Source organism: Crinia signifera, chromosome 5, assembly GCF_055691185.1.
Source record: "Crinia signifera chromosome 5, ASM5569118v1, whole genome shotgun sequence".
NCBI lineage: Eukaryota > Metazoa > Chordata > Amphibia > Anura > Myobatrachidae > Crinia > Crinia signifera.
The window spans coordinates 106244957-106272733 of NC_139221.1; the positions used below are offsets into that span (position 1 = coordinate 106244957).

At 46.1% G+C, this 27777-nt stretch overlaps 1 protein-coding gene across 2 annotated transcripts in view; it reads right to left on the reverse strand.

The window, feature by feature from the left end:
- Positions 1-1699: 1699 nt before the first annotated feature.
- Positions 1700-27777, reverse strand: part of LOC146079521 (glyoxylate/hydroxypyruvate reductase B-like) — a 36103-nt gene continuing 10025 nt past the window's right edge. Inside the window, exons 2-6 of one of the 2 annotated variants that reach the window (XM_083186261.1) lie at positions 9505-9885; positions 7740-7911; positions 5544-5722; positions 2908-3004; positions 1700-2031 (exon numbers count right to left, since the gene is read on the reverse strand). In XM_083186261.1, the coding sequence (XP_083042387.1) occupies positions 1875-2031; positions 2908-3004; positions 5544-5722; positions 7740-7911; positions 9505-9880 (981 nt within the window). In that variant the 5' untranslated portion in view covers positions 9881-9885 and the 3' untranslated portion in view covers positions 1700-1874. The remainder of the gene's footprint in view (positions 2032-2907; positions 3005-5543; positions 5723-7739; positions 7912-9504; positions 9886-27777) is intronic. The other variant, XM_083186262.1, reaches the window with a different exon arrangement.

The following is a 27777-nucleotide window of genomic DNA, read 5'->3' on the forward strand; positions in this document are numbered from 1 at the left end:
GATAGACTGACAGTGCACCTAGGGGCAGATGCAGTGGCTTAACTAGAGCAACGCAGTCCAAGTGGTGGAAGAGGGGAGCCGCAGGGTCTCTGCAGATTTCATGTGGTCTGGCCTTTTGCATGGAATCTGCTAAAAAATAGCCCTCCTAAAATGGCAACCACCGTGTTGGAGACAGATGCTATAAGTCCTGCTGGACCTCTAGTGTCTGTCATGGGAGAGCACCACGTACATCGCTACCAGGAAGTGCTAGATTTTGGGAGTGCTGGTGTGCTGTAAACATGTAACCCCTGACAATGAGCATGTAACTCCTGGCAGGGTAAACCCTTGGTAATTATCAAGAAATCCCTGGCAATGAGCAAGTAACCCCTTGCAAAGTGCAAGAAACCCCTGGTAATGAGCATGCAACCCCCAGCAAAAAGCATGTAACCCTTGGTAATGAGTATGTAACCCCTGGCAATGAGCATGTAACTTCCGGCAATGGGCAAAAAACTCCTGGCAACGACCATGAAACCTCTGGAATTGAGCAAGAAACCCCTGGCAAAAAGTACGTAACCCCTGGATACAAGCATATAGGTAAAAAAATATCCAAATTGAGTAATGGGGGAAGCCAGAAACTTTTCTGGCTGGGGAGCACAACATTTCTAGTTATGCCACTGGTCAGATGTATTAAAATGCACTTTTTGTTTTTAAAATATTGTTTCCCGCTTCACCGCATTATTACGGTGAAGTAGGTAATTTTAATGGTTTAATGTATTAAGCTTTCTGGTGCCGATAAGGGAGTGCAGTGATGTGTTGATCTGCATTATTTCTCTGTTTTATCTGTGCCTGCTGTTGTATTCATAGGTGAATCTAAAAGGTGGTCAAGGGGTGCACCGGACCACCCATTAGACTGCCGTCTGCTGCCGCACACACAATTTAAAGAAATGACAGCCGGGCAGAAAGAGCTGTGCTGTGCTCGCGGTCCGGCAGCCAATCAGGAGTGGCATTGGTGGTATTGGTGTCCACTCCTGATTGGCTGCCTGACTGCAAGCTCCTATTGGCTCGCGGTCCAGCAGGAGAATTGAAGATATCGACGGACCTGCTGCTTTGCTTAAACTATACAGCCGGACAGCGCACAGCTCTTTCTGGACAGTTGTCATTTCTTTAAATTGTGTGCGCCCGGTGTCACTCTCCCCTGGTAATGAGCAATGTCACTTCCCTCTGGCAATGAGCAATCCCCCTCCCCCTGGCAATGAGCAATCCACCAAATTCAGTATTTGGATCTGAGACCACCCATTACCATATTTCTAGATTCGCCTATGGTTGTATCCAATGCTATCTTCCCCCTATCTTCCAGTAGCCTAACAATACCCCATCACAGCCTAACGCCCTTCCTTCTTAGTGCCTAACCTTACCCCTAGCACCCACAGTCTAAGTCTACCCCCCTTCTTAGTGCCTAACCTTACCCCTAGCCCTAACCCTCCCTTCTTAGTGCCTAACCTTACCCCTAACCCTCCCTTCTTAGTGCCTAACCTTACCCCTAGCCCTAACCCTTCCTTCTTAGTGCCTAACCTTACCCCTAGCCCCCACAGTCTAGCCTTAACCCTCCCTTCTTAGAGCCTAACCTTACCCCCTAGCCCCCATAGTCTTCTAAACTTATCCCTCCCTCTAGTGCCTATAAATAACTCTCCCCCCCCCCCCCCCCCCCGGAAGTCTGACTTTAACCAACCCTGGCATACTTATGATCGAGATGAGGACAGATGGGATTCCAGCATTAGCTTTGTAAGCAATTTTGAGATCCCAGTGCCGGCATTCCGATTACCAGCTTCCCAAACACCGGTATGCTGACCCAATACCTTATAATAACCCTAAACCATATATGCCTTACATTGTAATTATGGGGCTGCCACTAAATCTGATATGGGCAGGCCTCTTACAATGTCAGCTGCATTTCTTGCAACCTTTTCCGCAACTTTCCTTCTTGTTTTATCTGTTGCATTTCCTATATGAGGAGTCAAAATAATATTCTTCACTGTCAACAAGGGATGATTTCTGCAGAGAAAAAAGAACATAGTTATAAATAAATAACACTTCAATAGCAAATAGTCATTTTTAAAAAATTGTAATACCATCCTGAATATTCCTTATCCTGCATATTGCATCAACTGTGAAGATGAAACGTTATTTTGGGCTACTCAGGGCTGTACCTAGGGGTGTGCCATCCACAATCCAGGGCATGCAGCCTATAAAACCACGAAGGAGCTGCTACAGAGCTTCCAAAGGAGGCATGCCTCTTACTTCTCCAGGTGTCCCTCCCCTTTATTGTAACATTATAAGGTCCTCTTTTCCATGTCAGGGCTTTATGCAATAGAGTTCATGTAATGTTGGACTAAAATGTGCCCAAAGTGCGCTGATTATTCAAAGTAAATATGTAAATGTATGGGGGGGGGGGGGGGGGCTAGTAATGTAGTTTTGTAATTTAGACCACATTACTTTTCAGCTATTTAAAAAAAAAAATATTATTATGAGCATTTATAGGGGATTATTTATCGAAGCTGTTCCATCCTGTAAACATGCGGTAATGACCAACTGGGTCCAAATACAGAAGTGAAATAACCCTGTTATGGTCCTGGGTCTGTTTTGCTCATTATGTGACAGCTAACTCTATCATTTCACTTCTGTATTTGGACCCAGTTGGTCATTACCGCATGTTTACAGGATGGAACAGCTTCGATAAATAATCCCCTATAAATGCTCATAATAATATTTTTTTTTTTAAATAGCTGAAAAGTAATGTGGTCTAAATTACAAAACTACATTACTAGCCCCCCCCCCCCCATACATTTACATATTTACTTTGAATAATCAGCGCACTTTGGGCACATTTTAGTCCAACATTACATGAACTCTATTGCATAAAGGTCTTACCTTGGCAAAGGTTCTGGATAAGTGACATCTAGAGCAGCAGCCTTGATGATTCCCTGATTAAGGGCATCTACCAAGCTATCTTGATCAATTACTTGACCTGCAATAAAGAGTTTGAAAAGAATTCTCAATCATGGAACAGAATCATACATGAAATAGAAGTATTCTCTTATATATGTTTGTTTACGGTTTACCATTTTTGGTCATGATTGATTTCAAAATAGGGAGTACATTAAACAACATCATCTATGGATAGCTGCAGCTTAATTCAGTCTGCCGTCGCTAGCTCCATAGATGTGGGTTCACATGAAACCCTGGCTGAAACCCGGTAACCATTTTGTTAACCTGCTCGTTGATTGAGTCTGGCCTGCTCGTATTGTACAGTATGTCATTCATACTGTGGCAGCATTCTGTGTTTAACTAGAGTAGCATAATGAGACAAATGTCCAGCAGTGACCTTACACAAGGGTGACCTACTGTAAAGTATGCCATTTTGTTAACCCTGGTCTGGCTTACAGTATGTACAGAAATTCTCTCACTTATCCCGATAACCCGTTATAAATAGCGTAATGAGACGCACGTCTATGCAATAGTATTTTCTGAGAAAAATTTCAATTTAACATACTGTACAGTATAGTATTCTACAGCAAAGTAGTTCTTGCGCTATAGTACATTTTAATGGAGACTTCATGCATGCGCAATGTGGATTCTTTCGCAATAGCATTGCATTAGACACAAAGGCGTGTGCAGCACATTTTATTAGGGGGTGCACTGTCAAAGTGGTGTGCTCAGCAGCACCTATTGGGCATGTCTAACACCGCCATTGGGTCTGTCTAACACCGCCAATCAGGCGTGTCTACCATCAGCAATTCGCACTCGCTACAATATAAAACGCCTCTCAGCCACACCATAATCTCCTACCTATTTCAGTTTTAATATTTTAATTACTCTGTGTAACAGTACATGCAAATACAGTCAAAATTATATCTGGATGACACAGATATGTAGTGATATGACAATGGTGTAATACAAATAATTATGCAAAACACACATGATTGATGGGCGTTTATTTTAATGGAATACAGGTCTAAAAAGCAAATGTCTTTGGTAAAAGGTATTGCTGGTATTACTAGCAGCAATAAGTGTGGGAGTGGGGACTAGGGTGACCAACTCATCCCTTTAATCCGGGACACATATTATACCCCTTTTACACCGCCGAAAAAATCCGGGTCAGCTGCGGGTCAGACCCGGATCATCGTCGGTGTAAATGGGGTATATCCGTGTCCATTTACACGGGTCCTCTACCCAGGTCCTGACCTGGGTAGAACCCGGATAGGACCCATGTAAATGGCGGTGTAAATGGTCCCGCTGCGGGTGCAGGCACCCGCAGCGGGTCCACAGCGTGCAGCGCTGGGGAAGGTGTGCCCAGCTGCTGCGGGAGGAGGGGGGGGTCCCTGCGGCTGCTGAGGGGAGGGGGGGTACCTGTCCTGTCAGCCTGCGGTCGGAGCTCAGCGGAGGGGATGATGTGCGCTGCTGCTGTACCATGCCCCGGCAGCCGGTCCCTGCGGCGAATGGACAGTCAGTGTCAGTGGTCCCTCCAGCGCATAGGAACTAGTACTAGTTCCCATGCGCCAGAGGGACCCCCGCCACTGACTGTACATTCGCCGCAGGAACTTCGCGGCTGCGGGGAGTGGTACAGCAGCGGCGCACATCATCTCCTCCGCTGAGTGAGCTCCGACCTCAGGCTGACAGGTACCCCCCTCCCCTCAGCAGCCGCAAGGACCCCCCTCCTTCCAGCACCCGGGGACAGCACTCCCCATCTACCCCCTAAAAAACACTGAACCTGGGTCAGCCTTGCCTTAAATATTATATATATAGACCCTTCATACTCCAGCATTCAAAGACCAGGGTCCGACCAGGGTTTTTGGTGTAAAAGGGGTATAAATTACACAGGTTCTGTGGCTGGCTTTCACCTGGTATTAAACTGCCACAGAACCTGTGTAATTAATATGTGTCCCGGATTAAAGGGATGAGTTGACAACCCTAGTGGGGGCACAGCATTTGGGGGTGCCTGTGCACCCTTAACACTCAATGTGCGCACGCCTATGATAAGACATCTGACGTATGCGCAGTGGTGATTTTCAAAAGCAACATCTGGTGTATAATCGCTGGTATTGCACTCATCTGGTAATGCCATATGTCACACACCATGCTGTGAGACTTATTGCATTGGCATGCAACTAGGCGTGCTGCAACGCGTTGTCGGGGTGAGTGCCATAGGCAGTGTACATGAGGGTGGCTCTATCTGTAGGCAGGCCCGGTGACAGGGGGGTCTAGAGGGACAACTGTGACAGGCCTCACGATTCTGGGGGGCTCCAGAGGCAGACTCGGGCGTAGGGAGTGTGTCTCTGATGGAGAGCGAGCTCCAGGCACTGAAAGTTTGAAAAGGCGTCCAGTGGCTGTTGGAAGGAGGCTATTATCCACTGCTAGGACTGGCTGGATAGTAAAGCTAGCGATGACTACACCTCCGCAGCCCCACTAGCTCTCGCCTCATTCTAGGCCAAAGAAATCAGCACGAAAGCAGCACGGCATGTATATTTATATATAAATGTATATTTAGATTAAATTTAATTATGTACCTCTACTGATGTTGATGAGGGTGGCTGTGGGCTTCATCAATTGAAGCTGTTCTCTTCCAATCAATTTGTGGGTGTCTGGTGTCAACTTGACAACGACCATAACAAAATCAGCTTGCTGAAGTAGATCGCTCATGGTAGTGCAGTACTCAGCATCTACAGCCTTTTCTTCTTCCAGACTCCTGTTTCATACATTATTTAAGTACATTTGTGTGAACATTATACATAATATAGGTAGCATATGCATGTGAAAAACATGTATAGACTAATATTGTGTAGGTAAAATTATTTTAATAAACACTTCCTACTTTGGGAATACACATACATAAAAAATAAAAATGTTATCACAATGGTCAATAATAGTTAAGATATATTATCCTAAGACTAGAATAGCCCACTGGGTATTTAGCACTGGGTATTTATAAACAGTAACATGCTTCAAACGACGAATTTAGGGGTCAGGCTGCCCCTAGGCACAACATTTTTTGGCCGCCCCCCTCCAGATTTTAACATTCATTATAAAGTTACAGTTACATACGCTGATGCTGACACACAAACTCTGATACTCGGAAGCTGACACACAGAAATACGCTAACACAAACACCCTGAAATACGCATGGAAGCTGACACACAAATGCTGACACACAGGCAGACAGATGCTGACACAACCACCGGCACATGGGCAGATGCTGAAACACGGATACATGGAGGCTGACACACAGACAGACATTGACAGACTGGCATCCGCTGTTACATGGACACAGAAATGCTGAAACACACACAAAAAGATGCTAACACACAGGAAATGACAGACGAATGCTGACATACTGACAGATGCTGACACACATACAGAAACTAACTCACAGGCACACAGACAGACATTGATTTACTGACACTGACACACACTAACCCCGACACACTGATGCTGACACATAGATGTTGACACATAGACATACACTGACACATGGATACTGACACAGATACACTAACCCAGCCACACGCTGATACCTACACACAGGCAGATGTTCACACACTAACCACTACACATGCTGACACACTGATGCCGACACACACAGATGCAAACAAATGGACATACCAATTCTGACACAAAGACTGATGTTGAAACAGAACAAATGCTGACTCAGTCAAGGACACTGACACAGTCAAAGGCACGCTGACACAGTCACTTAAAATTTTGTCTCCCTTCACAAGTCAGTCACAGCTGCTGTTACAGGGATACATCTTGCAGATGAGAAGAGATCAGGGGGGTCCCCAGACACAACCAAGGGTGGTGGTGGGGGTTTCCTGGGCTCAGCTGATGGGTGCATGTTTTTTTTTGGGGGGGGGGGGGGGGGAGGAAGAGCTGCTGCCGGAAGCAGCCAACCTGTAGGGGCAGTGAACAGTGAAGCTAACTCTGCTGGGTGGGGGCTTTGGTGCAAGCCACCGCCGACGGAGACAGCTCCATGTGAGCCAGGAGGGGGGGCAGGAGGAGGAGAGGCTGCTGGATATAGCCACTGGATGGATTGAGGGCACAAGGGTGTGAAGGAGGAGGCTCTGCTGGGTATGAAGGAGGGGAGGCTTCAGTGCCTGACATAGCCCCGTGTGAGTGCGGGGGACGGGGCAAAGCTGCTGCCGGTCCGGACGAAGCCAGGGGATGGATTGAGCTCTGCCGGCTATGGAGGAGGGGGTTGGGAAGAGAGAGGAGTGTGCTGGACGCAGCCCCATGTGAGCCGGGTGAGGAGAGAGGAGGTGCGGCTGCCGGACACAGCCGCCAGAGACGGGCCAAGATAGCTCCGCCAGGTGCGTGAGGCATTTACACTGAAGCCGGAGCAGACACGCCCGCCCCGGCATTTGAGTGGGTGTGAGCAGGGGGGATGGGGGAAGCATGGAGCCCAATGCAATTGTAGGATGGCGGGTGGAGAGTCAGCTCTGCCGCGTGGATGAGCAGGGGAGTCACGGACAATGGCAGCTGCCGCCCATAATAGGTGCCGCCCCTAGGCCCGTACCTCACGGGCCTAGTGAGTAGTGACAAATCCGGCCCTGCCTACACCCTTACCGTAACTTTCCGCAGCCTAACCCTAGCCGTTCCTCTCTGTAGCCTAATGCTTAGTTATACTTAATACAATATTTTTAAAATTATATTTCAGTGTTGAATTTTTAATGATAAGGGATTGTCTTAAGTTGTTACATTTGCCTTACCTCCTGCTTCTATTGTGGTAAAGAATTCTCATTCTGAAAGCTTTCGCTCGTTGTGCTATGCAGTAGCCGATGTTTCCCATTCCGATGATGCCCAGTGTGGCCTCTGTAATATCATCGCCCACCCAGTTGAAATCAAATTCTTTAGTGTCTGGAGAACACATTAATCTGTTGGCTGTAGAATAAAATATAAATTGTCGGAGTTGAAAAACAACCTGACCTTACCAGGTGTGCTTTTTACAAAATACTGACAGCAGACCACATGCCATTTAAACTGGATGGAAAGCAACATGGTTATTTTCAAATTTGGGCACACATACTGAACAAGATCCTGCCATCTGATGCTTAGCTGACTGGTCAGATCACATCTGACATCCCACCGAGGCCTTGTTAGTGAGGTCAGAAGATCACGGTCAGTATGTCAAATATTGTGGGTTATATAAGGGTGATGCTTTTATGTGTAATGTCTAGCTTCAAGGATACTGTGTAAGTAAAACCTATATATCTTGTGACTGAAATATTAAACTAGCAATCTCAGGAAACAAACAGAAAGATTTATAAACATAAATCACTTCAGTGTTTAACATTTTTCCTTCTAGTAATAATATAAATAATGTATCATTCTGGATTACCATGGAAGCCACAGTCACATGGCGCATGATGTAGTAAGCAGAGACGTCTCCAGAAAATGAAGAGTTTGGCTTACTCAGATGGCTGATGCTGCGTCTTTGGACTCAGTACTCGTTACGAGATGAGGGCAGGAGGCTTTTTTCTCCTCCCGGTACCTCATGCAGCATTAGTATATTTTTTTACAGCAGTTACGGTCAATGATTTTTCTGTGCGAAAGTATCTATCTCTGAATCAGGCCTAAACTTATCAATCAAATAATTGCAACACTCTGATTTATGAACTACATACTCCAAGCATCAATCAGATAAATTCAGCACTGCTAATGTTTCAGGCATATCACGCAAATAGGAGAGCATAGGGGGCACCTGATCATAGTTGCATTTCACTCGCTTAAACATATGATTCTGGATGACTCGGTGACCTGTGAAGATCGCATCTTACAGAGTCCCAGAGGCCCACCCCGCTGCCCCGGTTAAATACTATATACCCCCCCCCCCCCGCTGTATCCCCTCGTAACCATGAAAACATATCCCCTCACGTGTCCGTAGTAGGAGAAATCATGGTCGCCAACCATCAAATTATTTCTCCTGGGCTTGCAAACATAAGTCAGTGGAGACTGACTTTTATTTGCAGGCGCCTGGACTAAGACAGGGCATGTCTGGAGTCATGTTACGTCAGCCACCCCTAGCACACAGCCGCCCCCATTCCCATGGGAATGCCCACATCCCATTGATGACAGCCTACCCCACCGCCATCCACCCCCGGCCCACTCTGCTCTCTTTGAACGGCCCGGCAACGATGCAAGTTTCCGAAGCCATTTGCAAAGGGGAATTGCACATGCGCACAAAAGACTGTGTGCGTGCGCAGTTCACCAACCATCGGAACGGGGCAAAATTTTGCCCGATCCGAACAGATTACAATGACTCCTTTAGTGAGCAGCATGTTCCTGGGCAGTGGCCTTCACTGTACTCTGTACTCTGCTTAAACTCCCAGTCATTCTGGAAGAACAGGCAAGTATGATTCCAGAAATCTATGTGAACAAAATGCATGTGCTGGGTTGGTTCTTCCTATATCTTGAATACCTATTGGTACCCTTTGTGATTGAGAACAGATGTAGAACACTGAAAGGCTAACTTACCTTCTACTACATTTTTAGCAGATGCCAGCATTAGAGCCATTCCCATATCTGCAGTAGGGTCATCTCCCACACCCGGTGTATTGGATACAGCAATACCATAACTTGATATAAGGTTTAAGTCCAGGTGATCCACCCCTACTCCAGAGCTTGATATAATTTTAAGGTTTGGAAGGGAATCAAGAAGCTCTCGGTCAACAACAGGTAGATGCCACCAGATCAAGAGAGCCTTTATCTTTGTATCATATGCCTTCTTGTCACGGGAAAATTCCTCCATATACACAATCTGGAAATGCTGATTAATAATGGGTTCATAATGTTTGGGAAATCCCAGTGACCCACCACTGTGTGATAGCAGAGCATATGGGAGTTCCTCCATTTCTTCTAGAAAATAAACAAAATAGTATTCAGAATGTGTCTGCTTTTAGCCACATATAGTTTGCAGTATCAGCACTGATTTCTAGTATTATGTCATAAGCAGTAATCAAGGAATGGTGTCAACTAAGCATCAAAAGTAAAAATTCTAAAAAAAATAATATTAAATCTGCAACAGTAATGTAACAGTGGTGGATCTTATGGGGCCTACTCATGTAGCGATGAGCGTTCTAAAAGAGGCTAGATCGCTCAGCACAGAGCAACGCACAGCGATGTGCCGCTAAGCAATCTGTCAGGAACACTGGCCCTGACCCCAGCGATTAACTCGATTTATCCAGCATGTTGGATATTAATCGCCAGGACGATAGCGGCGCGCAGGACTGCGCAGTGCTATCGCTATGCCCCTACACACGGTGACGGAGCAATGCAGGGGCATTTTCTAAGTGATCTAGTGAGATTGCTTAGAAAATACCCCTTAATCACTACATATGTAGGTCCCATTATTCATAATACCACCATAGCTGCTTGCATGTGCGCAGCTGATCTTCCCATTTGCATGCTGCTGCCACCCAGACCCCCTCTCAGTGGTAAGCTGTGGGGCCGGTAGGGGGAGTGAAAGGTGAGGCTGGAGGCAGGTGTGTGTATGTATGTGTGTGTTTGTGTGTCTTTGGGACTGACTGCTGTGTGTGTGTGTGTCTATGTGACTGTAGCTGAGATGCAGCAAAGACAAAAATGTGGCCAAATCTCCAAAAATGCCTTTCCCTGAGGTCTGGCCGCAGTCCTCATATGCACTATGAGGTACATTCTGGGGCTTGGATGCAGTGGGAAATGCAATTTTCAAATCTGTGTTGCCCATAGAAGACTATGGGCTTCTTTTGCAGTTCTGCTGTGAGTGACCTACCAGATCCCTCCCAGCATCCCCAGCGGCACACACATGGCGTTTCTAAACTTTCTTGCTTGCTGCATCTCGCTTTGTGTTCTGTTTGTGTGTATGTGTATACATACCCTCCAACATGACCCATTCCATTAGGTACAAAATGCTCTGTTCCTGGACTTCCCTGCCAGTGGCAGTTACAGAGGTGGGGCTCCAGCACAGTCCACTATTCAAAGAGGGGTGGTCACATCAACTGTCAGTGAGTCTAGGACAGTGTTGCTTGGAGTGGCATTAGGTGTGGCTCCCCTTTTTGAATATTGGACTGTGCTGCAGCCTTACCTCTGTAACTGCCACTGGCAGGGAAGTCCAGGAACAGAGCATTTTGTACCTAATGGAATGGGTCATGTTGGAGGGTATGTGTATATGGGACCGTGTGTGACTATGGGACTGTATGCTGTGTGTGTTTAACTGTCTATGGGACAGAGTATAGTGCCTAATGGGAGTGAGTGTGTGTGTAGGTGTGTGTGTGTGTGTGCGTGCGTGTATGTGTGATGAGGGGGGTCTGGGCGTAACTACCATAGGTGCAAGGGGTGCAGCTGCTATGGGGCCCAGAGCGGAGGGGGGCCCATCTTTACCATCTAAGTAATATGATTTACATACATTTATCACCATCAGTTGCTAAACAGGGGGCCCTTATAAACTTTTGCTATGGGTCCTACGAATATCTAGTTATGCCCCTGGGTCTTGCCTAGTTTGTTAGTCCCAGGCCTGATCATTTCTGATACCTTCCACATCATGCATCCCCTCTGTCCAACGGCATGCCCCCCTATTCCTTCAGCCTTGTCTCTCCATTTTCATGCCACGCTGATGGGCATACCATAACTTATTTTGGTGAAAAGGTGTTCGGATGACTGTGGTGCACAGTGGGGTGAGCATTTTTTTCTCTTAAAGCCTTTGTAGGGATATGCATAATTTATGAAGCATACAGAATAAAGAACATCAGGGAGAGTTAATGTGTATATTTTTGCCATAGGCGAATCTAGAATCATGGTAATGGGTGATCCCAGATCTAGACATAATAGCAGGGGGACCTCATGGGAAGGAGGCATGGCATCACAAAAAGGGGTGTGGTATTACACTTTAGACCTGGGGTAGCCAACTCCAGTCCTCGAGAGCTACCAACAGTACATGTTTTCCAGATCACCTTACAGAATCACAAGTGACGTAACTAGCTCCACCTGTGGATCGTTTAAAATGTTTCAGCTAGTAATGAGTGCACCCGTGCAGAAGCTAGGTTGTCTGGAAAATGGGAACTGTTGGTAGCTCTCGAAACTGGAGTTGGCTACCACTGCTTTAGACCATACACAGTAATGCCCATTACACATTTTAGCAAACTCCATAATACCTATTACACATAAAGCCACATGCCGTAATACCAATTACACATAAGGCCACACACCATAATGCCCATTACACATTGTGCCACACATCATGATGCCCATTACATACTATATAACAAACCGTAATGCCCATTACATATTAGCCACATAAGTGCTGCTTACCTACGTGCTCATTGCTAGGGGGTTCTTGCTTGATGGCACCATAGTACCCATTACACATGATGCCGCACACCATAGTACCCATTACACATGATGCCGCACACCATAGTACCCATTACACATGATGCCGCGCACCATAGTATCCATTACACATGATGCCACGCACCATAGTATCCCTTACACATGATGCTGCGCACATAATGCCCCTTACACATAATGCTGCTCACATAATGCTGCACACTGTAATGCCCCTTACACATTAAGCCACACATTATGCGTAATGCCCCCACATACCGCCACATGTAGCGTCCCTTAAGCAATGCCCCCAAAAGTGTCACTCCATCTCTCCCTGCTGCTGTGACTGAGATCAACCTCGAGCTTCAGTGATGCCGAAGGGGGAACTGGCAGCCGTTGAACTGGGTGGGGGTCGGAATTAGCGGGTCCCATGTTATCCTATAGGGAAAACGTTCCAGCTTTGCCTGGCAGTATCTCCGGTTCCCAGGGGGCTAGAGACACGGTGCTGGGCTCGTTGAAAAGCCCCATCCCTCAGCTACAAAATGGGCTAATGGGTGGTCCAGTGCACCCCCCGACCACCCCCTAGATTCGCCTATGATTTTTGCCTATATAAATGTGCATATACTGTATATAGGGCCACAATGGAGCATTGCTCATAGGCTAAGTGTAGACTGAGAAGGCCTTTTGAGGATGTGTAGTCTGAATTGCAGGCTATGCTAAAATGTAAGTATGCAATAATCGATCTGGTATCAGATGGATATTTTGTACCAGGTATAGGGCTGGTGAAAGGGCATGCCAATATTGATGTATGATAAGGGGAGGTGTAGTCACATAGAGGAAATACAACTGGACATATGTGTGGCCACTTCATTAGAAACACCTTTCTACAGGGTCATAACGATGGATGTGCTGTCAGTGCTGGCGCACAGGGCACAGAGTCCTGTGAGTGGCACTGCTGATCAGCCATGGCTCCTGAATATGGAATGGCACCCTGCAGCCAGAATTGTTTCTGCAGTGCTGACCTCAGTGTTAGTTGGACGCTCCAGACATGCACACTACAGTTATTGTAGCGTCCTGAGGATACATCCTGCACAAGACGTCATGCACTTGGCATACCTCCCAACATGACCCACTCCAAGAGGGACACATTGCTCTGCTCCTGGGCTTTTCGCTTAATTTTTGATTGCTATCACCTGTTGTAAAACACCTTTCTCATCACTTATCCTGTTCAAAAACAGGTGATGGCAATCATACATAAAGAGGAAAGTCCAGCAGCAGAGTAATTGGTCCCTCCTGGCATGGGTCATGTTGGGAGCTGTCACGGCCGCTGCTAAGACGCGCCGCTCACCTGTTCATCTCCGGCGGCGGGGCCTGCGGGCCATCCGTCTGGGTGCAGGACGGGGAGCGCGGCGTTTGGGTCTCCCGGCTGCGACCATCTTCCTGGGGCCTGTAGCGTGCACATCCAGTATGAGAACCAGCCAAAGTTGTTTGTCTCCAGTCCGGGCGCCGCCATCTTGTGGTAGCCAACCAATGGCCCGGATCCCCAGTTCAGCTCCTCCAATCAAGATCTGCCCTGGGGGATAAGGCAGAGCCCTCTGGGGCAAACAATCGCCAGTACTTTGTTGTCAATCCCTTGGGAGGAAGCTTCTGCCCGTGCTCCTGCCCTTGCTCTGTGAAATCCTTGATTCCAGTTTTCCCTGTCTACAGTCCACACCTGTATCCTGTATTCATTATCTTCTAATCAGCACCTGTTACCTGGATCCCTGCATTTGCATTCTGCCTCCAGTCCTTACAGTTTAACACCTGTTTCCTGGACATCGCAATTGCATCCTGCTTCCAGCTCTCTCAGGTTTGCTCCAGTCGTCTCCATTCCTGCTGTCGACCAGCTGCACCTGCTGCCAGCCCTCCATGCCTGTTGACACTTCTCCACTCCTGCTGTCGACCAGCTGCACCTGCTGCCAGCCCTCCGTGCCTGTTGACACTTCTCCACTCCTGCTGTCGACCAGCTGCACCTGCTGCCAGCCCTCCGTGCCTGTTGACACTTCTCCACTCCTGCTGTCGACCAGCTGCACCTGCTGCCAGTCCTCCGTGCCTGTTGACACTTCTCCACTCCTGCTGTCGACCAGCTGCACCTGCTGCCAGTCCTCCGTGCCTGTTGACACTTCTCCACTCCTGCTGTCGACCAGCTGCACCTGCTGCCAGCCCTCCGTGCCTGTTGACACTTCGCCACTCCTGCTGTCGACCAGCTGCACCTGCTGCCAGTCCCCCGTGCCTGTTGACACTTCCTCACCCCTGCTGTCGACCAGCTGCACCTGCTGCCAGTCATCCGTGCCTGCTGACGCCTCTCCATCCCAGCTGTCGGCCATCTGCACCTGCTGCCAGTCATCCGTGCCTGCTGACGCCTCTCCATCCCAGCTGTCGGCCATCTGCACTTGCTGCCAGTCATCCGTGCCTGCTGACGCCTCTCCACTCCAGCTGTCGGCCATCTGCACTTGCTGCCAGTCATCCGTGCCTGCTGACGCCTCTCCACGCTAGCTGTCGGCCATCTGCACTTGCTGCCAGTCATCGGTGTCCGTCGACACTCAACCACCGCTGCCATCCGCACCCGCGGTCAGTCGTCAGTGTCCCTCTCGGCACTCTGACAGAGACTCTTGATCATTCCTTGTTATGGTGGACATTCCTTGCTATTGTGGACATTCCCTTGTTGCCCAAGTATCCACTGGGTTCTTTGTCCTGCAGTTTCCCTAAATGGTCTTACCTTCCAGTGTTGGTACTACAATAAAGTGTTATATTAAACCTGCTGTTCTCCAGTCTCCTTCAAGCCGTGAACCCCTGACCTCCAGGTCTCAGACAGATCCACAAGGTACCCCTTGCGTGACAGGAGCATAGGCAAATCTAGAATTATGGTAATGGGTGGTCCCAGATCTAGACATAACAGCAGGGGGACCTTTGCGCGGCGTAGCCGCGCGTCAAAAAGGGGGCATGGCCTCCTGGGAAGGAGGCATGGCATCACAAAAAGAGGTGTGGTATTACACTTTAGACCATACACAGTAATGCCCATTACACATTTTAGCCATCTCCATAATACCCATTACACATAAAGCCACACACCATAATGCCCATTACACATTGTGCCACACATCATGATGCCCATTACATACTATATAACAAACCGTAATGCCCATTACATATTTGCCACATAAGTGCTGCTTACTGACGTGCTCATTGCTAGGAGGTTCTTGTTTGATGGCACTATAGTACCCATTACACATGATGCCGCACACCATAGTACCCATTACACATGATGGCGCACACCATAGTACCCATTACACATGATGCCGTGCACCATAGTACCCATTACACATGATGCCGCACACCATAGTACCTGTTACACATGATGTCATGCAGCATAGTACCCATTACACATGATGCTGCACACATAATGTCCCTTACACATGATGCTGCACACATAATGCCCCTTAACCCCTTCCCGACATTTGACGTACATTTACGTCATGGCCGGGATGTACTTCCCGACGCATGGCATAAATGTACGTCATGGCTTTAAACTGTCACCGTGTCTATAGACGCGGTGACAGTTTAAACATGTCTGCTGTCCCTGACAGCAGACATGTCCCTGCATGCCCAGGGGGGGTGGCGATGCCTCCCCCCCGTCGGCGATCGCTGTGATTGGCTGTTCAAATGTGAACAGCCAATTACAGCGTTTTCTGTGTACCGGCGAATAACGTTCGCCGGTGACACAGGGATCGGTGGTGATTGGTGCTGTAAAGTACAGCACCAATCACCACGGGGTGTAAGGGTGACACTGGTGTCACCCCACCTCACCCCACCCGCCCCCAAAGGCCGTGATTGGTTCGTCGGACCGACGGACCAATCACAGCCATGGAGGGTGATTTAAACTAACGGTGACTGCACTGCAGACGCCATTCCGGTCTGGAATTGCGTGCAGTGCGGTCACTGTGCCTATCTGCCGTGATATACTGACCTGATCCTTGCAAATACTTACCTGATCACCTGATCACTGCTTGTAGCGTGCTGGATGCTTCCTGGATCTGACTTCTTGTGACTTCCTGTGTTGTGCTGCTGCTGCTGCAGTGTGATAGAGTTATAGAGAGAGAGATAGAGAGAGATAGTGACAGAGAGTGCTATATTTTGTGTCTGCTGCCCCCCCCCCTGTTGTGCTGATCAGTATATCTGTGCTGATCAGCAACTTTTTGGGGGTGCTGGTTTTTTTTTTAATATATATACAGCTGTGCTGCGTGTGCAACTGACTGCTGCCCCCCCTTTTGTGCTGATCAGTATAAATTAACTGATCAGCAACTTTTTGGGGGTGCAGGTTTTTTTTTTAAATATATATACCTGTCAGTGCTGCTGCTGCAGTGTCATAGAGTGAGAGATAGAGAGAGATAGAGAGAGATAGTGACAGAGAGTGATAGAGAGTGCTATATTTTGTGTCTGCTACCCCCCCCTTTTGTGCTGATCAGTATATCTGTCCTGAACAGCAACTTTTTGGGGGTGCAGGTTTTTTTTTTTATATATATAACTGTCAGTGCTGCTGCTGCAGTGTCATATAGTGATAGATAGTGAGAGATAGAGAGAGATAGTGACAGAGAGTGATAGAGAGTGCTATATTTTGTGTCTGCTACCCCCCCTTTTGTGCTGATCAGTATATCTGTGCTGATCAGCAACTTTTTGGGGGTGCAGGTTTTTTTTTTTTATATATACCTGTCAGTTGCTGCCAGTTGCACTGTCAGTTGCACCAAAGGTTGTGCACCTGCTGCCCCTCACTGGTAATCAGTGTCGCATCACTGATCACCTTTTTTATTTTTTTTGAGGGTGCTGTGGGGTCTTTTTTTAATTTTTTTTTTAACACACACTGTGATTTTGTGGGTGTCCTGTGGCCACTGTGCGCTGATCAGTGACGTACATCACTGATCAGCTTTTTCGGCACAGGGTTGATCTATTTTTTATTTTTTTTTTGATCAAATTCCTGTTGCCTTTGAGCGCTGTTCAGTGACGGACGTTACTGACCAACATCTGTGCTCAATTTTTGGCGCAGGACCTTTTTTTTTTTTCTGCACTACATACACACTACACACTACATACCCCCCCGGGTTGAAATAAAGTTTGTACCCCCCCTACACTATACACGTGTTGAAACATTTCACTACCAGAAACACAAAAATAAAAATGGCATCCCAAATGTCATCCCAAATGTCATCCCAGTCATCCAGAAGAATGTATTCAGCGGAGGAGGCATATGCCATGCTTGCCTCTGACTCTGACACAGCCAGTGAGGCAAGCGGGGAATTTGAAGGATTCATCTTAAGCTCCTCTTCCTCCTCTAGTGATGAGGGACCCCCTCAAAGACGCCCCCGTAGAGCAGCTGAGACCCCCCCCCCCCCAATAATTGATCTAGTATGGACCCCACCACCAGACAATTTTGAGCCCCAGGTTCCTGAGTTTTTGGCCATCCCAGGAATCCAATTTGATTCCACAGGTCTCAGAGAAATTGACTTTTTCAAATTATTTTTCTCTGATGATTTTATAAATTTAATGGTGGACCAAACTAATTTATATGCCCAGCAGTTTATTGCTCAAAACCCCACGTCATCATTTGCTAGGTGGACCCCTGTAGATGCAGTAGAGATGATGACGTTTTGGGGTCTGGTGTTTCATATGGGCATAGTAAAAAAGCCAGAAATTAGGCAATATTGGAGTACAGATGTTCTGTACAGCACCCCACTTTACCGTATGGCCATGACCCGGACTCGTTTTGAGTTAATCCTTAAATTTTTGCATTACAACGATAATGCACAGTGCCCACCCAGAGATGATCCCACCTTTGACCGGCTATTCAAAGTCAGGCCGGTCATTGATCATTTCAGTGCCAAATTTCCAGAGATGTACATCCCAGATAAATTCATTTGCATAGACGAGTCCCTTATACATTTTAAAGGAAGGGTTAAATTCCGCCAGTACCTTCCCAGTAAGAGGGCAAGGTATGGCATAAAAATGTATAAGCTGTGTGAAAGGGTACACTCACAGGTTTAGGGTATATGAAGGGAAGGATTCAAGAATTGAACCGCCAGAATGCCCCCCCTCCCTCGTAGGTGTTAGTGGAAAAATTGTCTGGGATTTAGTGCACCCCTTCCTGGATAAAGGTTATCACCTCTATGTGGATAACTTTTACACTAGCATCCCCCTGTTTAAGGCCCTTGGTTCAAGAGGTACAGCAGCTTGCGGTACTGTGCGCAAGAACCAAAGAGGCCTCCCAAAAACGCACATTGCCCAAGTAATGAGAAGGGGTGAAAGCAGGGCACAATCCACCGAAAATATGTTGTTGGTCAAATATAAGGACAAGAGGGATGTCCTTATACTGACAACAATTCATGGAGACAGTACCACCTCCGTCCCTGTACGAGGTACCAGTACCCACACCTCAAAACCTAATTGTATCCTGGATTACAATAAGTACATGGGCGGAGTGGATCTTTCAGATCAGGTACTGAAGCCGTACAGTGCCCTGCGGAAAACAAAAATCTGGTACAAGAAGCTGGCCGTGTATATCATCCAGATGGCACTGTATAACGCTTACATGCTATTCCGTTCTACCAGCCAGAGGGGGACATTTATGCACTTTCAAGAGGAAGTCATAAAGAGCCTAATATTTGGGAACCAGCAGGCAGAGGGCCCCAGTACTTCTAGTACTGGCCCCCGTATTGTACCAGGGCAGCATTTTCCTGATGAAATCCCCTCCACTGGAAAAAAGGGCAGGACACAAAACAGGTGCAAAGTTTGCTATAAAAAGGGAATAAGAAAGCAAACTATTTTCCAGTGTGACACTTGCCCCGACAAACCCGGCCTATGTATAAAGGAGTGTTTTAAAATATACCACACATCTATGGATTATTAGGTTCATCATTTCACCGTGCTTCGGGGGTCTTGCTAATGCCACATAGCACCCACCATTCATTCCACCAGAATCTGAGCCGCAAAATCCAAAAATCACTCCTTCCCTTCTGAGTCCTGCCATGCACCCAACTGGTATTTTTTGGTCACATGTGAGGCATTGCCGTACTCGGGAGAAATTGGGGCACAGATTTTGGGGTGCTTTTTCTCCTTCATACCTTATGAAAATGAAAAATTTTGAGCCAGAACTGCATTTTTGTGTAAAAAAAATGTAATTTTTCATTTGCACAGCCCAGTTGTATCAAAATTGGTGAAACCCCTGGGGGTTTGAAATGTACACTATACCCCTAGATGAATTCCCTGAGGGGTGTAATTTGCAAAATGGGGTCACTTGAGGGGGGGTTCCACTGTATTGGTGCTTTGGGGGTCTTGCTAATGCGACATAGCACCCACCAAAATTCCACCAGAATCTGTGCTGCAAAATCCAAATATCACTCCTTCCCTTCTGAGTCCTGCCATTTTTTGGTCACACATGAAGCATTGCCGTACTCGGGAGAAATTGGGGCACAGATTTTGGGGTGCTTTTTCTCCTTCATACCTTATGAAAATGAAAAATTTTGAGCCAGAACTGCATTTTTGTGTAAAAAAATTTAATTTTTTATTTGCACAGCCCAGTTGTATCAAAATTGGTGAAACCCCTGGGGGTTTGAAATGTACACTATACCCCTAGATGAATTCCCTGAGGGGTGTAGTTTGCAAAATGGGGTCACTTGTGGGGGGCTTCCACTGTATTGGTGCTTTGGGGGTCTTGCTAATGCGACATAGCACCCACCAACATTCCACCAGAATCTGTGCTGCAAAATCCAAATATCACTCCTTCCCTTCTGAGTCCTGCCATTTTTTGGTCACACATGAAGCATTGCCGTACTCGGGAGAAATTGGGGCACAGATTTTTGGGTGCTTTGTCTCCTTCATTCCTTGTGAAAATGAAAAATTTTGAGCCAGAACTGCATTTTTGTGTAAAAAATTTAATTTTTCATTTTCACTGCCCAGTTGTACCAAAATTGGTGAAACCCCTGGGGGTTTGAAATGTACATTATACCCCTAGATGAATTCCCAGAGGGGTGTAGTTTGCAAAATGGGGTCACTTGTGGGGGGCTTCCACTGTATTGGTGCTTTGGGGGTCTTGCTAATGCGACATAGCACCCACCAAAATTCCACCAGAATCTGAGCTGCAAAATACAAAAATCACTCCTTCCCTTCTGAGTCCTGCCATGCACCCAAATGGTATTTTTTGGTCACATGTGAGGCATTGCCGTACTCGGGAGAAATTGGGGCACAGATTTTGGGGTGCTTTGTCTCCTTCATTCCTTGTGAAAATGAAAAATTTTGAGCCAGAACTGCATTTTTGTGTAAAAAATTTAATTTTTCATTTTCACTGCCCAGTTGTACCACAATTGGTGAAACCCCTGGGGGTTTGAAATGTACATTATATCCCTAGATGAATTCCCAGAGGGGTGTAGTTTGCAAAATGGGGTCACTTGTGGGGGACTTCCACTGTATTGGTGCTTTGGGGGTCTTGCTAATGCGACATAGCACCCACCAAAATTCCACCAGAATCTGAGCTGCAAAATACAAAAATCACTCCTTCCCTTCTGAGTCCTGCCATGCACCCAAATGGTATTTTTTGGTCACATGTGAGGCATTGCCGTACTCGGGAGAAATTGGGGCACAGATTTTGGGGTGCTTTGTCTCCTTCATTCCTTGTGAAAATGAAAAATTTTGAGCCAGAACTGCATTTTTGTGTAAAAAAATGTAATTTTTCATTTGCACAGCCCAGTTGTATCAAAATTGGTGAAACCCCTGGGGGTTTGAAATGTACACTATACCCATAGATGAATTCCCTGAGGGGTGTAGTTTGCAAAATGGGGTCACTTGTGGGGGGCTTCCACTGTATTGGTGCTTTGGGGGTCTTGCTAATGCGACATAGCACCCACCAAAATTCCACCAGAATCTGAGCTGCAAAATACAAAAATCACTCCTTCCCTTCTGAGTCCTGCCATGCACCCAAATGGTATTTTTTGGTCACATGTGAGGCATTGCCGTACTCGGGAGAAATTGGGGCACAGATTTTGGGGTGCTTTGTCTCCTTCATTCCTTGTGAAAATGAAAAATTTTGAGCCAGAACTGCATTTTTGTGTAAAAAATTTAATTTTTCATTTTCACTGCCCAGTTGTACCACAATTGGTGAAACCCCGGGGGGTTTGAAATGTACATTATACCCCTAGATGAATTCCCTGAGGGGTGTAGTTTGCAAAATGGGGTCACTTGTGGGGGGCTTCCACTGTATTGGTGCTTCGGGGGTCTTGCTAATGCGACATAGCACCCACCAAAATTCCACCAGAATCTGAGCTGCAAAATACAAAAATCACTCCTTCCCTTCTGAGTCCTGCCATGCACCCAAATGGTATTTTTTGGTCACATGTGAGGCATTGCCGTACTCGGGAGAAATTGGGGCACAGATTTTGGGGTGCTTTGTCTCCTTCATTCCTTGTGAAAATGAAAAATTTTGAGCCAGAACTGCATTTTTGTGTAAAAAATGTAATTTTTCATTTGCACAGCCCAGTTGTATCAAAATTGGTGAAACCCCTGGGGGTTTGAAATGTACACTATACCCCTAGATGAATTCCCTGAGGGGTGTAGTTTGCAAAATGGGGTCACTTGTGGGGGAGTTCCTAACTTTTAGCATCTTATGGTGCCTAGAAACCTACATGGTGCCTAAAAAATAATCTCATAAAAAGGAGGCTCCAAAATCAAGTAGGTGCTCCTTCTATTATGAAGCCTGTGGTTTGGTCAACGTGCACACTAGGGCCACATATAGGATATTTATGAAAACAAAAGAATTGGGGGAATCAATTTTTAGTCACATTTCTCTAGTAAAATCTACTGTGTTCCTTAGAAAAATGTATTAAAATTGCAAATCTGCAAAAAAAATGAAATTTTGAAATTTCACCTACACTTTGTTTTAATTCCTGTGAAACACCTAAAGGGTTAACAAACTTCCAAAATGCTGTTTTGAATACTGTGAGGGGTGCAGTTTTTGAAATGGCATCATTTATGGGGGTGTCTCACATACAAGTCCCTCAAAGTCACATCAGAACTGAACTGGTCCCTAAAAAAATCAGTGTTTGAAATTTTCTTGAAAATTTGAGAATTTGCTATTCATATTTTAAGCCTCCTAGTGTCCAAAAAAATTAAAAGGAGGTTGAAATAATGATGGAAACATAAAGTAGACATATGGTCTATGTTAGTTATTGACTATTTTGAGTGGTATGATTATTTGTCTCACAAGCAGAAAATTTAACATTTTGAAAATCGCTAAATTTTCCATTTTTTTACGACATTTTGGTATTTTTCACAAAAAAACACAGACTGTATCGACCAAAATTTACCACTAACTTGAAGTACAATGTGTCACGAGAAAACAATCTCAAAATCACTGGGATAAGTAAAAGCAAAAAAAAGTTATGCCCACTTAAGTGATACATGTCAGATTTGAAAAAAATGGCTCTGTCAGGAAGGCAAAAACTGGCTGCGTCAGGAAGGGGTTAAACATGATGCTGCACACATAATGCCCCTTCCACATCATGCTGCACACCGTAATGCCCCTTACACATCATGCTGCACACCGTAATGCCCCTTACACATTAAACCACACATTATGCGTAATGCCCCCACATACCGCCCCTTAAGCAATGCCCCCAAAAGTGCCACTTACTGTAAATTTTTATATGAGCCTTCGCCGCTGCTGCTACAGGGAGAGATGGAGAGCGGTGCAGCTGCATCTATGGGGAGAGGAGCAGAGCGCAGTGCAGAGCACGCTCCCACTCCCTTCCTGGTGTCCCCTCTAGCCGAGTGGTCATTTGAAATATTGTGCGCGCTGTTGTTGTGTGTGACGTCGGGGGAGCAAGCCGGGCGCCGGCACCACATGATTAAAGGGGGGGGGGTGTGGGCTGAGGTGAAAGCGGGAGAAGAATTGGAACAGAAGCTGCAGGGGAGACAGCTGGGCAGAGAGCAGGAGGCTGCCCGGCTGTATTCAGAGCACTGCAGGTCATGGCTGTTTGAAATAATACTCCTTTCACAACAGAAAATGCAGGGATTTACACGGGAATATGGTCCCAGGATCATGCAGGGACATTCCCAGGCTGACCTCTTATACACCAGCCTAGTCCCTGCGTTTTCTGGTGTGAGGGGGAGAGACTGCCACGGGTCCCATGTTATCCTATAGGGAAAACGTTCCAGGTTTGCCTGGCAGTATCTCCGGTTCCCAGGGGGCTAGAGACACGGGGCTGGGCTCGTTGGAAAGCCCCAGCCTGTGCACCCCCGGACCACCCCCTAGATTTGCCTATGGTTGGGAGGTATGCACTTGGGTTATGGCTGGCACAGTAAAGCCCTGTTATAGTGCTGCCTTACTAGTATTAGATTTGCCCACAGAACAAACCACATTCTTATTGGTATGATTTAAACAAGGTGCTGGGAACATTCCTTCTAGATTCTGTTGTTGCAGATTTGTGGTGTGCACATTCAGACTGCACATCTCCTGTTCCATCACTTCTCAAATTTGCTTTATTTGTTTGTGATATTATGATGAAGGAGGCCTATGGAGTTGGTCCAGACACTGGAAAAGCAGTAGCTACAATAGTTACACAGTTAGTGGATCAACCCCATATAGTCAATATGCATAAAAAAGATTGACAGGTAGAGGTTTGATTGTGTTTAAGGTGAACCGGTCCAAAGGGTCGACATGGCAATTATCGACACAAGTTTTTTTTTTTTTAATTTTCAACATTTGCTTCATTTATACTCCATGTGGGATAAGATTGGGAATAGTAACCTGTGCCCACAGCGTGGTGGGCAAAGTGAACCTTGCAAGGGTACACGGTACATTAATCAAGGTTACATATTATGGAACATACAAATCACACCCCAAAAAAGGTTAAAATCTTTTGTCAACATTTCAACCTTTAGACCCTGACCTTAGGCACAATCAAACTTTTGATCCTGTCAACCTTTTGCATGTTAAACATTTTGGGTCGATTTACTGTCTATGCAATGATTCACACCCCATTGGAGCACTCTGAACTCATATTTATTAGGTTTGTGCCCCGGACATTTTTTGGGTTTTGTGTTTTTGATCTGGATCACCATATGTGTTTTGGATCTGGATTGGTTTTGACAAACCACCCTTCTGGGTTTTGGTTTTGGATTTGTATTTTGTTTTTTTAAATCATAAAAACTGCTAAAAAAAATTGTTTTTTTGTTCCTACAGTATTATTAACCTAAAAAAATGCCTTTACACTCATTTCCAATCTATTTTGAACAGTTCACAATATTGTTGGTTGTACTGAGGTAGCTGACTAAGCTAAGTGACACAAGTGGGCAGTGCAAACATTGGACTGCACACTTAACAGCACCCATGGACTGATACAGCACACCTAGCAGCACCCCGGCACTGGGTGCCGGATGACGTCCAGTCGGTATTCTGGTGGTCAGTACATCAGTACATCGGAATCCTGAATGTAAAATGCCTGACAGACAGGATCTCGACTGACAGGGCTACTCTCCCTCATAGGAGTCCACGACCCTAATAAAGGGGCAACCCCTTTCAGAGTACCGGCAGTGGGAAACCATTGGTTCTCCGTCATCGATAGCAAAACTATATGACTTGAGCTATAAACCAATAATGCCTTACAGACATCAGAGTGGCCTTGCATTCTGCAGATGGCAATGAACAGAGCCAGATTAAGGTCTAAATGGGCCTGGAGCTGAAAATGATCAAGGGCCTATTATGCGCAATAATAGGGGTTGTGGCCAGCACCTAATAATGTGGGGGGCGTGGATAGTGTTCTGGTTGGGTGGTCTGCTCATGCGTGTGTCTGTATTTGTGTAAATACTTTCAACTAATTATATATGCCTGGAAAAGGCAGGGGGCTGGCATAGGAAAAATGCAGGGAGATATATTGAAGGGTACCCTCCAAAGGTACACCCGCAGGATGCCGATGTCCTAACATACTTGCGGGGTGAGGCGGCACTCCAGTCATATAAAAAAATACTGAAAGCCGAAACTTGGTAGACAACATTTCAGCACCTTTTATGTGGTCATCTAAGTTTACCACACCATATACCCCTTATACATATCATGCCACACAATAGTAACCCCCTTATACTGTACTTGCCTCTTACACATTATGCCACATGGAATGAGCCAAAATTCACACAGATTGAGCCAAAATTCACATTATGCCACCCAGATTAAGGCAAAATTCACATTTTGCCACATGGATTGAGCCATACCAGGCATGTCCAAACAGTGGCCCTCCAGCTGTTGTGAAACTAAACATCCCAGCATGCCTTGACATAGTTTTAGCATTCCCTAATAGCAAAACTGTGGCAATGCATGATGGGACTTGTAGTTTCACAACAGCTATGTCTATAGTTTGGACATGCCTGCACTATACCACACAGATTGAGCAATAATGCACAATATGCTTCATACTGTAAATAGGGGCATTGCGCACCAAAGGCGCGCATTAAAAAATTACACCATAATGCCCATTACATGATAAGCCTCACACCATAATCTCCATTACGTATTATGTCAAACACCATAATGTCTATTAAAAATGATGCTACATAATTGTGACTTACCTACATGTTCATTGCCAGGGGTTCCATGCACGTTGCCATGTGGGATTACATGCTCATTGCCAAGGGGAATACATGCTCGCGGTAACTGGGGGACAGCTGCTGCCGGGCAGAAATTACAGCTATTGACAGCCGGGCAGAGAGCAGGGGGCTGCCCGGCTGTATTCAGAGCACTGCATGTCCCGTCTATTTATTTATTATTTTATTTATTTACAGTTTCTTATATAGCGCAGCAGATTCCGTTGCGCTTTACAATAGTAGACAGTGATAAGACAAACTGGGTAACAACAGACAGAATTGGAGGTAGGAGGGCCCTGCTGCAAGCTTACAATCTATAGGGATATAGGGGAGAAACATAAGGACAGGCACCAGTAATAGCATAGCAGTTACAAGTCCAGAAGGGAAGCTATATAATACATAAGTGCCTCGGAGGGTTATGGATGTAGAACTTAAATATGATAGGCTTGCCTGAAGAGGTGAGTTTTCAGGGAACGCTTGAAAGTTTGGAGACTGGTGGAGAGTCTATTTGAAATAATATCCCTTTTGACATCAGAAAATGCAGGGACTTACCCGGGAATATGGTCCCAGGATCATTCAGGGACATTCCCGGACTTGCCCCTTTTGCACCAGCCTAGTCCCTGCATTTTCTGGTGTGAGGGGGAGAGAAAACCACTTCCCTCTCCCTACCCCCTTTTAACAACGAGCTATATCTTCGGAACCAACTGACCCATTTACATGAAGGCTTCGAATGATTTTGGTCCCGTGAAACTGGACTGTTTGGTTCCAGAGAAATCTGTCCTCAAACAACATGAACAACCATGAAATTACATTTTAGAAATGTGATGCCGGAGGGGGAACTGGCAGCCGTTGGAAACGGGTGGAGGTTGGAATTAGAGGGTCCCATGTTATCCTATGAAAATGTTCCAGGTTTGCCTAGCGGTATCTCCGGTTCCCGGGGGGCTAGCGACGCGGGGCTGGGCTCATTGGAAAGCCCTGGCCCTCAGCTACAAAATGGGCCTATTTGTAGAGTGGGCCTGGAGCTATAGCTCCATCAGGCCCATTGTTAATCCGGCCCTGGCAATGAAAGAATTCCAGTTCTTACCAATACAGTTACTTCTGAAAGGACTTTGGCATTCTGTTCTGATTCTTTTCTCAAATAATGCATGGCGGTATAAAATTCCAGAAACATGGCATATTCCAATAAACCAGGCCAATTGCGGACTGAGCTATGAAGGTCTGCGCTAACATATACAGGTATTGGATCACTTTATCTTGGATTGCTTGGTACTCAGAAATGTATCTACATAACAACATCAGTGGCCAAATGTAATAGCCTCTGAGTTGGGTAGCCGTACTGTACGTGTGCCTGACCAACGCTGATTTTTTTCTTTTTTTTTAAAGGGGAAATCATCTTTGTAAATGATTGCCCCTTTAAAGAGACCTCTGAGATGCTGGCTGGTTCCCACACAGGCACTAGACTCGGAGGCTATTAGATTTGGCCACATCAGTTATTTACTTTTTATTAGCTTTCTGAATTCTGAATTTCCAGATAAAAGATCTGTTCTTACTTTAGAAATTATTTACTGCAACAATCCAATCTGCCTGTACCAGTCATTAAGAATATTATTAAACAACAGAAAAACGGTTTCACACACTATTGATAGCTATATTTGGCTTGATAGGTAAAGTAAGCAAAACTAGACAAAAGGAGAGAGCAGCAGAGACAAGGTTCAGCAGTACATACCACAGCCTCGACTAATCCTACCTGACTCGGCAAGACTTTGCTAAAGAAGCAAAACCAGTTAATCATTTGCC